Raw genomic sequence first — 12,462 nt, forward strand, 5'->3', positions numbered from 1 at the left:
TACAGTCCGATAAGAAAGGAAGTCGCAAAGGCTAAAAATAAACAAGCTGCTTCTGAAATAAACATTTCAAGATCGCAACAGAAACAATAGCATTCACCACTTGAAAGAAGTTCTTCTTCATTATTAACATCATTGGAAAGATAGTTAATATGTGACATGCTGTGAGTTACCACAGACAATAATTTAGAGAAAAAATGGTTTATTTTGTTTACAGTACTGCACTTACAATGGAAGTCTGACTGGGATAAACAATAAAAAATAGAGATCTCAAGCAACAGAACAAGACTTAAACAATGTTACCATGAGACAATCTTTAAATTCCTGTCAAGATCATGTAAAGCTTGTAAGCCCTGTAACTTTCACATACTGTATGTGACCCTGGACCACAAAACCAATCATAAGGGTCCATTTTTTTAAAATTGAGATTTATACATCAATGAATAAATAAGCTTTCCATTGATGTATGGTTTGTTAGGATAGGACAATATTTGGCCGAGATACAACTATTTGAAAATCTGGAATCTGAGGGTGCAAAAAAATCTAAATATTGAGAAAATCACCTTTAAAGTTGTCCAAATGAAGTTCTTAGCAATGCATATTACTAATCAAAAATGAAGTTTTGATATATTTACGGTAGGAAATTTACAAAATATCTTCATGGAACATGATCTTTACTTAATGATTTTTGGCATAAAAGAAAAATCTATAATTTTGACCCATACAATGTTTTTTTGGCTATTGCTAAAAATATACCCAAGCGACTTAAGACTGGTTTTGTGCTCCAGGGTCACATATGCACAAGGATACTAGAAAGGGATGGTATACAAATTCAGTGGTACATCAGTGGTTCTTAACCTGTTTCACTCAAAGACGAAGAAGTCTCCCCAAACAGGCTAAAATATTTCTTATAATTTAGCTGTAATGTAAGACAAAGCTTCTTGTTTTTTTTGTTTTTTTTAATCTGTAACGTTTGGTTACACTTTATTTTGATAGTCCACTTTAGACATAATACTAACTATAAGTAACCTTGCAACTACATGTCAGTTAATTCTCATTAATTTGCAACTACATGTCTACTAACTCTCAGAGTAGACTGTTAGGTTGGGTTTAGGGTTTGTAGAATAAGTTTCTCATAGTCAGTGTGTTGTATGTTGTGGACCCATCAAAATAAAGTGTTAGCAGATATTAAGCAGACAGTCTACTAATACTCTAATGACTGCTAGTTGAAAAAAGTTACTTTTGTAGTTGCAAAGTTACTTACTGTTAGTAGAATGTCTGAAGCGGACTATTAAAATAAAGTGTTACCTAACATTTTTATTAACATAAACTGGGAGATGTATTAAATGAACCGTCCACAATTCATTTTGTGATTCCAGAAGTTTCAGGAAGTGAACAAAAGTTGAGGGGAAAATTTAAAAAAGCAATATGATTACGATTTACATATTTTCACATTACATTTTTTTTCATCATTAAGAAATCTAATTAACTTTCATATATGAGATTGTATTAATTTAATCAAATAAATATATTTGTAAATTTTAAATGATTTTTAATTAAATTATGTTCAAATTTACGTTTTCTTTTAAGCCTCCCTACATTTCAAGAACTACAGTATATGTGTCAGGATCCTGCCCTGACAGTCGTCTGTCTTGTCTTTGTTTAATGTGTCTTTGTTTATTTTGTGCCTGAGCACATGGCTGTGTCTTTGTTTGTGTTGGCCATGTGGTCCTCTTGTCCTGCCTCCTCATTTTCAATCACCACGCCCCCTTGTTTAGTCCTTGTTTGTCCAATTGTGTTCACCTGATCCTCGTGTGCTCTGATCCCTTTATATTGTGCTCATTTCCCTCTAGTCTTTGCTGGTTCGCTTTGTGTGTGCATTCGCCGTGCTATTGTCTTTAGTCTTGTTAGAGCTTACTATTTAGTATATTGCATCCAGTCTAGTTTCCCTCTTATTAGTTCTAGTTTTTTGTTCCTGTGTTTAGTCTATAGTCTAGTTACAGTCCTAGTGGTTTAGTTCTTTTATTTTAGTTCCTGAACCTTTTGATTTGGTCCTTTTTTATTTTCTTTCTAGTTTTCAGCAAGGTTGCTGTCTTGTTTTTATTTATATTTTGTTTGTAGTTCGAGTCGCTTTTTCCTTTTGTTTTCATAAGTTCGATCCTTGTGTGCTCTGATCCCTTTATATTGTGCTCATTTCCCTCTAGCCTTTGCTGGTTCGTTTTGTGTGTGCATTCGCCGTGCTATTGTCTTTAGTCTTGTTAGCGCTTACTATTTAGTATATTGCATCCAGTCTAGTTTCCCTCTTATTAGTTCTAGTTTTTTGTTCCTGTGTTTAGTCTATAGTCTAGTTACAGTCCTAGTGGTTTAATTCTTTTTAGTTCCTGAACCTTTTGATTTTTTCCTTTTTTATTTTCTTTCTAGTTTTCAGCAAAGTAGCTGTCTTGTTTTTATTTAGATTTTGTTTGTAGTTCGAGTCATTTTTTCCTAGCTTTTTCCTATTGTTATCCTTTTGTTTTCAGAAGTTCCAGTTTTTTCCCTTGACAAACCGTGACAATATGTTCAATAAAAACAGTTCGAGTTCTTGAGGGGAAAAAATGATTGCAATTACATTTATAATTAAGTTAGATTATTTTAATACATGAATTTGTATTCATTTAAATATATAAATAAACTGTTTGTTAAAGTGTTTTATGCTTAAACCTAAGTTTTTTTTTTTTTTTTTTTTTTTAAATGCCTTGTAAAGCCCCCTTTGCTAAGGCACTCTGCTTGAGATCGATTGTCCTTGGTGGGAAAGTAATCATGTTTCTAAAAATCTACCTGTTGGAGATTCACTGAGACTACAGGTGGAGCGTCGGCCTCTGCGCTGCAGGAAGTGATCACTGACTTTCTTGGCCTCCTCGAGCAGCTCCAAATTCTTCTGACGATCCTCTTCAGATAACTGCAGCTCAGGAAGCTGATCCTTCACCAGGTCTATCACGTGCCCATCATCATCTCAAACACAAATACACACACACAACCTAAACACAGCTGTAACACACACCAACCTGCCAACTCATCTCAAAAGAGGAAGAAAGTAAATAGAAATCAAAGTGAAAACAACAATGGTATTTTAAGCTTTCCCTACTGCAGCCTTCCATAATGCATTACTTTAATGCTTTAACCAAATTTAAACACAAAGTTACATGATTTTTATCTTATTCTATGCCATTTGAAAACAAATGTCTCTAAATACTAAATAAACATCAGTATCTAAGCAGCTGGAGTGTGTAGTTGAACATACCCACTGTGGTGATGGGACATGAAGATGCAGAGTTTCGGGAGAGACGAGGCCTAGGGCTGTGTGGTCTGACACACAGATTAAAAACAAACATCATAGCAACACATTCTCAACATAACTGAGCAACTTTCTATTCAGCGCAAGTACAAACAGTGACTCTTTATGAGCTTTTACACTCCTTGAATTACTAAAACTGCTGTTTAAAGATTGGTAAATAAAGATTTTTTGGGAATCATTTAATGGGTCTTGACATCAATACCTTGCTTTCTCCAGAGGACAGGGCTCTTGCTTGCTGACTTGTCTTGGAAGCACAATAGCTGGTGGAGTCATGGTTACACTTACCATCATGCTTTCAACTGGAGCGTACTGCAAAAAATTCAAAAGTTCAAAATATTTTGCTAAATATCCACATTCAGGCATGATAATAAATCATTAAAGGTATTATCATTAAAGGTTTGTCATCATTTACTCAGCCTCATATTGGTCCAAACCTGTATGATTTTTTTTCTTCTGTTGAACAGAAAACAATATATTTTGAAGAACATGGTAACCATACAGTTGCTGGTAGACATTGACTTCCAATAGTATGGAAGTCAAAGGCTACCAGCAACTGTTTGCTTTTTGGGTGATTTCATTTTTGGGTGAACTATTCCTTTAAGAAACACACACCCTGCAACAAAAGACTAATTCTTAGAGCAAAATAAATTTAGGAGAAGCTATTTTTGTGTCAGACAATAGGACAGATACGGATGCATGACATAACAGCACTATATGGGTTACTGGTCGATATCAAGTGTTTTTTAATTTATAAGTAGAGGTCAATATTGGATACTTTTAGGAGTCGATATTTAATTGTTTCTGCCTATTTTAAAATTTAAATATGAATGCATCTTGACATTCAGAGAGTATATTCTGAAATCCTTTTTTACCTTATTATGTGTTTGTTATTGTTTTAACCATTAATCTAGCTAAATGTTAATAGATTTGTGCTTGAAAAAATGCCAACACTGTAAAAAATTTTAAATTTTAATTAAATTGATATATTCTGAAAACAAGTCTTAAAGGGGTCATATGATGCGATTTCAATTTTTCCTTTCTCTTTGGAGTGTTACAAGCTCTTGGTGCATAAAGAAGATCTGTAAAGTTGCAAAGACTAAAGTCTCAAATCCAAAGAGATATTCTTTATAAAAGTTAAGAGTCAGCCACACCTACCTAAAACGGCTCGTTCTAACACGCCCCCACATGTCTACGTCACGATGTAGGAAGATTTGCATAACGCCGCCCAAATGTTCACGCAAAGGAAGAAGGCGTAACTTTTATTCTCGCTGTAGTATTGTTGTTGCCGCCGCCGCCATGTCGTGAAGGCACTGTGTGCTTCGTTGTGAAAGTGAAACTACTTTGTTTGGCCTTCCAAAAGAGGACGATATCTGCTTCGTCATGCCTAGAGCTGATCCGTGCTGGTCGCTGAGGAAATACATCAACTTTGCGCTGTCGATCACCGGATCGGCTTTCACCGTGGACGAAGCGGAGTCCAGCCCGGGGTCATCACATGTGGTTGCCGCAGGCATCACAATATGGTAAGGGACGTAACATTTCCATCACACGCTTGAGGAATTCGGCCAATCACAACGCACTGGATAGCTGGCCAATCACAGCACACCTCGCTTTTTCAGACCGATGAGCTTTGTAAAAATCGACGCATTTGACAAAGGCAGGGCATAGAGGAGAAGCAATAATGTACAGTATGTGGAAAATAATGTGTTTTTTGAACCTTAAACCGCATAAACACATTTCATCATCATATGCATGCATCATATGACCCCTTAAGATTGTATGCAGATTATCTTGCTTATTTAAGTAGATATTTTGACCAGAAAACAAGATCAATTATGATTTTTGTAGTGTAGTGTAGAGGCAAAGAAGAGCAATTAAAAAGCAAACAGTGATGATTTTTTCAGCATTCAGTCCTGAGGCAGTATAGGAAATTTCCCAACTGTACTGTGCAGCAGGTCCACTTTTTTAGCCCCCGAACAAACAATTTCAAACATGCCAGCTCAAAACACTATCCCATGGGAAAAACAACATGCTCAGATAACAATCACTTTAGGAGAGGAAGTAAAATATTAGTCTTTGCAATAGTCCACTGTTGTGCTTTTCTTTATTTTATCTGTTTTCATTATTGCATGATTCTGTAACTACTGATTTATAATTAATCTATGTAAAGACTTTTGATTTTTTATCAATGGTATACATATTTTATACGCACACACACATACGTGCATGACGTGTATGTATGTATATATATATATATATACACATATACATATACATATACATATACATATACACGTGTGTGTGTGTGTGTGTGTGTGTGTGTGTGTGTGTGTGTATATATATATATATATCTTTTTATAGTTACAGAATCACTCTATTATAAAAATGTTTCATTCTCAGGGAGAAAAAAAAAACCTCTTCGAATATCATCAAGTACTCACTGACAGAGATTCACAACATGGCATGCAACATCAAGTGCTATCATACTTTTATACACAAGAACTATCATGCAGCGCTAAAGTCCTTGCTGCTGTTCAGTACAAAGTGGAAGCTTTATTTGTTTGGCCTTTATTCTGGGATTAGATTACTGAAGTGTAATATGATTTTAAAGAGTGCTCCTATCTGAGTTCCAACCTTTTATGAGTCACTGCATGAGTGGATTGTACTCACTCAAGAATAACATAATGGCTATAATGAAACAACAACCCCTGACAGGCTTTGATGTTCAAACGGTCTGTGGTCTCTAAAAGGAAAACAGAACAGTAAATCCTGAAGCTTGTCCTCAGTGGAGCGATAGTTCTTCTCACTCACAGGCCATGACAGAGAGACATTCGGAAAGAGCCTACTATACTTCAAGCGAAATCGAAGAACAAACTGATGTGATGTCGTTTCAAACAAAATCAGGCCAAAACCAAATTAATTTGGAGTTCGTTTTGGGAGTTCAAAACCACTCGCCAAAGCGAACTAACCGAAAATTCTGCTCTTTCTACCCTTGTCGTTAAGCAAAGAATGAAAAACAACTCCAACATGCAAAAATGCCCTAACTGTGCAACATGACATTATAAATCCAGTAAGATTTCAAATTCCCATTCTGTGGCATTAGGGTACAGATACTATCTGATTGAGAGAGGAATGTTGTCTCTCTCTGTAAAGATTACACTCACTCCTCAGATCAACATCTTTAAGGGATCATATGTTTAGTGCATGTGTTTGAAAGCGAAGAGAGTTATTTGAAGAAGGATGTAGTTTGACTCACTGTGGAGGGCGAGCTGGATGTACTGTTGAGCTCCTCTGGAGAGTCTTCCTCTTCCTCAGGAAGGGTGGGCATGGCAGGGATGAGCGGGGGCCGAGAGCGTGTGTGAGGGAAGATAAAATCAGTGACAGACTCTGTCACAAAACTATAAGCTCTCTTTAGTGAAGTTTGCTCAGCCCATGAGCGTGTAAACTGACATATAGCAGTTGGGTCCTCTTGGTCCTGTACAGACACACAACACAACACATACATGTATGAGGAAACAAGATTATACAGTCACAAAACAGTACAGTTTTTGCCAGTGCCATGGTACACTGAAGGAAATATCATGGTACTGAACAATTACCATATTCAAATACGTGCTACTGAACTCCAAGGCACTGCAACAAATACAATGAGAATAGTGAAAGACCGATTAATTGGGTGACATTTGACCCTTCTGACAATGATTCAGCTCTAAAATCTTAAGCCATTAACAGGATTTTAAAGGGGTCATATGATGCTGCTAAAAAGAACATTATTTTGTGTATTTGGTGTAATGAAATGTGTTTATGCGGTTTAAGGTTCAAAAAACACATTATTTTCCACATACTGTACATTATTGTTTCTCCTCTATGCCCCGCCTTTCTGAAACACGTCGATTTTTACAAAGCTTATCGTTCTAAAAAAGTGAGGTGTGCTGTGATTGGTCAGCTATCCAGTGCGTTGTGATTGGCCGAATACCTCAAGTGTGTGACGGAAATGTTACGCTCCTTACCATATTGTGATGATGCCCTGTCAGGCCGGAGCGATGATTCAAAAACATGAAAACCCATTATAAACGAGGCATTCGTTGCATCCAGTGGTGACATAATTTTTACGCGTTGCATCGCGCCGCGTAAACATAAAACCATGTCTGCATTTGTGATCGGAGAAATGACAAACAACAAGCGCTACAAAATATAAAAACTCTTTAAATATAAAAAACATACTTACAGTCTGACAGCCGGCATTGTAGTCTACTCTACCAGTTTTAGGAAACGGTCCTCCATAAAATGTGCTGCACACATCTGAATATTTGGGTTGAAGTGTTCTGGAACAGTGTTAGTAGTTTCGCTTTCACAACAAATCACACAGCGTCTTCACGACATGGCGGCGGCAACAACAATACTACAGCGAGAATAAAAGTTACGCCTTCTTTCTTTGCATGAACATTTGGGCAGCATTATGCAAATCTTCCCACACAGTGACGTAGACATGTGGGGGCGTGTTAGAATGAGCAGTTTTAGGTAGGCGTGGTTGACTCTTAACTTTTATAAAGAATATCTCTTTGGATTTGAAACTTTAGTCTTTGCAACTTTACAGATCTTCTTTATGCACCAAGAGCTTGTAACACTCCAAAGAGAAAGGAAAAATTTAAATCGTATCATATGACCCCTTTAATGGAAAATTTTTTGAAGTGACTGAATAAAAATGTAAAAGAAATGTTCAATTAAAATGTAGATTGCTGTGTTTAAATTGTATTATACATATTTTAGCATTATATTCTCACTAGATCAGTGGTTCTCAACCAGAGGGGCTGAAAAACTTCAAAGAAGGCCTCACGATGACTTACAATGGTTTAAAATAAGACAAAACATACATTAAAATAAGTCATAACAACAAAACATCAAGATACTTATTTTAATTTACCCCCTTAACAATGTTTTTTATTTTCTTTGAAGAACCAGGATTCCCACTGTATAGAAAAACCTAGATATGAGGTAGCCCAATTTTAAAAGTGTTTTCAAGACCTGGAAATGTCATGTAAAATTTTAAAATTGTGTAACTCCATACGTATTTTTATAAAAAAAAAAAAAAACTTTTTTAGTTAAGTCAAGCTCTAAAATATTTTATAGGACCAAAAAGAAAGAAAAAAAAGAAGTAAAAATCTGAAAACCCTTATCTTTGTCTGCAACATGAAAAAACCTAATAGAGTGCAACAGTCGTTCCCTTTCATGGGAACTTCGAACTGCGTACTCTAGGGGTCGCGAAGTAAAAACGCCATTTATTTTCTCCATAGGGAAATGATAACTTGATGATGACATAACAAATCTTAAAGACAGACCTATTGTGAGGTCCCAGGTCATTATTCGATGACTTATGCTTTTGTTGAAGCCAACTCTTTGCATTATTAGAACTTATTTTCAAAATAATCATGTTTAACAGTGGAATGATGCTGTATAGAAAATTCCACCAATCAGAAAGCTGCAGCGAGCAAATCGCACCAAAATAGCTCTACAGGTAACGCCCTCTCCTATTTATAACCATGTTAACGTGTCCAATAAACCCCTAAAAGCATTTGTCCTATCATAAAACCCCATCTCATGTTCCTGCCTCTCAGAGAGGTACAAGAGGAAATGATTCCCTTCAGCAAAATAACAGTTACTGATGGCATCTCATATACAAAAATATTGCTACAGTGATGATCAGTGCCAACAAGAACAACATCTGAAAGTGTCATCATCAGTAGTAAAAGAAAAATCTTATTTGCAGAATAAATGTGACCAACATCAACAGCCAAAGAGAGTGGAGTTTTATCACAGCTTATCTCTATCATAAACACATGTCTAAAAATATGCATGAGTCATTAATGCAGCAAATCATAATGGGGCTGTTTCAATTGTGTAAAGCCATTTGTCTGTCGAGTTGTTGTATAAACACGGCTTGGTCTCAAGGTACAGATTGAGGAGAAAGGAGACTTCTTCATTCTCCCGAACGCATTCCATTCCATGAAATCTCATCTGAAAGCTACAAAGGCTATCTTTGGCTTCCTGTACACCCAAACAAAACAGGAGACAATTTCAGAGACAAATGCTATTTTAGTGAATGTCTTATAAGGGAAGAGAAAATCAACAGTGTTTGCGTGGTGTGAAAGACTCCAGCAGTGAATTCACATTTGAGTCACTATGAAACTAGACCACGATTGTACAGAAGAAATAGACTCCTCATTAGTAACAAGCGCAAATAAACCCCTGCATCACTCATCCCACACACCTCTATCACATAGGAATCAACTAAATGACTAATGAAATATTGGCTGGAAATGTCACTGGATTTACAGCTGCATCACTAAATAGGTTTTTATGTTCTCTAAAGAAAATATGAGTGGTGTTTGACTGTACAAAACTCATCACCACCATGCTGGGGTGTGTGGATGTTGCCAGGGTGTTGCTATGTGGTTCTGAGTAAGTTATGTGGTTTCTAGGTCGTTCTGGGTGGTTGCTAAGTGTAACAGAGACGCTGGAGTTTGGTTAGAATCCATGAGCGGAAGTTTATTAAAGGTCAAGGCTTTAAACAGATGTCGATAATCAGGCAGAGGGTCAAAGTCAGAGAAGCAGGCAGATCGTTCGTCATACACAGGGGCAGAGGCAGAGACAATAGTGGAAAGGCAGGCAATGAGTCCAAACACAAACATCAGTCCAATCAGGCGTCAGAACAGAAGGGGCAGAGTACAAATACCGTGAGTCAAGAAGTCAGGCAGAATCATACACAGGAATCAATCAGGAACAGAGGAACTATAACGCTTGGTAAGGCAGATGAACTGGCAATACTTCGCGACCAGCACATAGACTGGTCTCAGTTTATATGAGAGTCAAACAGGAAATGGAAGTAGAGGAAGCAGAGGGAGTGGAGCACGGTCAGTACTCGGGCGAGGGCTCCCTCTGCTGGCTTGGCGTTACACTAAGGTATTCTACGTAGGTGGTTACTTGGATCAAGTCAAAGATCCTACCTTCAAGCCCAAAATGGACAGATTTCCTCCAAAGTTGTGAATTTTATTTAAGTCAACAAGAGTTTTGCAAAGCTATTTGCAGATAAAATAGCGTTTCCATCCAATGGGTTTAAGAGAGCAGAACAGTCATTTCCAGACTTCCAAAGTAAATGATTCAGTTGTTCAATATAATCATCTTTTATGATTTTGTTGCAACTTGGATCTCACACACAAAATGTTTTATGAACCTAGTGTTTGCAAGCAATCAGCAGCAGTTCCATTGGGAACAAAAATTTTACTGAATCATTTTCATGGAAGTCTTTGGATACTTAATATCAGAACGACCAGAGGAACATTTCAGATGCTATGCGAAGATATTGGTCAGCTGATATTGTCTCCTCTCAGGGGTGTCCAGTCCTGGTCCTGGAGGGCCACTGTCCTGCAGTTTAGCTCCAACCCCAATTAAACACACATGAACCAAGGTAATCGTGGTCTTCAGGATTACCAGAATCTTCCAGGAAGGTTCCAGTTGGTGCTAAACTCTGCAGGACATTGGCCCTCCAGGACCAGGACTGGAAACCCCTGTTATCTCTAACAAATTATTCAGTCACATGACATTTTAAAGCGCATCAAGGATTATTTTTTTCTGTAAATTTGATTCCAGTAGTTTATGCATATCTTACTACAGAATAAAAAATTCTGTCAAACGAATTTTGCACATTTTGGAAATTTTATTCACATCTTGGTGTTTCCAACTAACAATATCCCACAACTTGCATTAAAATGATGATAGAACAGATTTATCCTGGTCCTTAAAAATGGTTTAGGATGCTTTGTTTTTCAAAAATGTTCCATGTTTCCTATTATGTAAAGTGAAAACTCAGATTCAGATTCAAATTCGTAATTCAGAGTACCTCTCCTGAACCAGCTGCACATTTTGAGGCATTGATTATGTCTGTAGCACAACTGGAATAAGTTATGCATCTCATTCTAACACTTAAAAGTATTAGTTTTGCCCAAACAAGCATCACTAAAACAAATGTTTAAAATGGCATCAATGGAAGCACAGGCCAAATTGAGATGCCCTATTCTTGCTCCTACCTCAGAATTGTCTAATCATGGTTCTGGAAGGCCAACATCCTGCAGAGTTTAGCTCCAACCCACCCTTACACACCTGCCTGAAGTTTCTATTCATCCCGAGGACTCTGATTAGCTGGTTCAGCTACATCTAAATAGGCTGCAAGCAGGGACTGACTGGGAGTAAAAAAACAGCCCTGGATTTTCTCCCAAATAGGCCCACCACAACTACAAACAGCAGATACTATCTCACAATATTACAGCAATCAATGTATAGCATTTATGGCAAATAACATCACAAAACCCATGGTGACCCTGCTGAAAAAGACGATAGAAACATCATAGAAATTCTAATGGTTTCCACTACAAATACCATTACAAACCATCAACTTTTAATCATTAAAACCATTAAATAATGGTTTCCTGTATTGTGTTTTGGGACATGTTCCATTAGGATTTAGTGGTTTTAACAATAATAATATTTAACAACAATAACAGCAACCAATTATCAGCAGAGACCAACAGGGTCCATTACAATTTCCATTATAACCAGTAAAACCATTACAAATTCTATTGATGGTTTCTATTGTTGTTGTTTTTTTCAGCAGGGGATTGAAATAAATGTATTATTATATGAACTTAAATACTTGAAATCTACATAAAAAGAGCAGAAAGCAAAAATGTATATGACATAATAATAAACATAAAATCTAGAAACCTGAAACTACAGAATTCTTCAACTTGAGTATTCATAGGCTATCCCTCTCTCTTTCTCTCTCTGTCTCTGTGTGTGTCTTGATAATCGGAGCAATCACCTTATTGTCACGTTGCACACACACGAGGAACGAGGAGACGCTGGAGAATACTTTACCAAGACTTTATTTACAGGAACCAAGGGAGACGAACTCAGGAAGACGTTTAACAGCGGACAGAGAACTTGGGACTGGGAACACTATTTATACACACAGGAGGAGGGGATGACGAGACACACCTGGGAGCAATGAAACATCAAGTAATCAGGGGAGGAACAGGAAACTAACCAAATAAGGGCATGGGAAGGCACATGGGGAGCAG

At 37.0% G+C, this 12,462-nt stretch overlaps 1 protein-coding gene across 2 annotated transcripts in view; it reads right to left on the bottom strand.

The window, feature by feature from the left end:
• mrvi1 (murine retrovirus integration site 1 homolog) overlaps nucleotides 1-12,462 on the bottom strand; it is a 40,403-nt gene that overhangs the window by 18,074 nt on the left and 9,867 nt on the right. For both annotated transcript variants that reach the window (XM_016463556.1, XM_016463557.1), the window contains exons 3-6: nucleotides 6,585-6,803; nucleotides 3,534-3,640; nucleotides 3,278-3,342; nucleotides 2,815-2,988 (exon numbers count right to left, since the gene is read on the bottom strand). In XM_016463556.1, the coding sequence (XP_016319042.1) occupies nucleotides 2,815-2,988; nucleotides 3,278-3,342; nucleotides 3,534-3,640; nucleotides 6,585-6,803 (565 nt within the window). The remainder of the gene's footprint in view (nucleotides 1-2,814; nucleotides 2,989-3,277; nucleotides 3,343-3,533; nucleotides 3,641-6,584; nucleotides 6,804-12,462) is intronic.

The sequence above is a fragment of the Sinocyclocheilus anshuiensis genome, unplaced genomic scaffold (genome assembly GCF_001515605.1).
Source record: "Sinocyclocheilus anshuiensis isolate Anshui unplaced genomic scaffold, SAMN03320099.WGS_v1.1 scaffold1378, whole genome shotgun sequence".
Classification (NCBI taxonomy): domain Eukaryota; kingdom Metazoa; phylum Chordata; class Actinopteri; order Cypriniformes; family Cyprinidae; genus Sinocyclocheilus; species Sinocyclocheilus anshuiensis.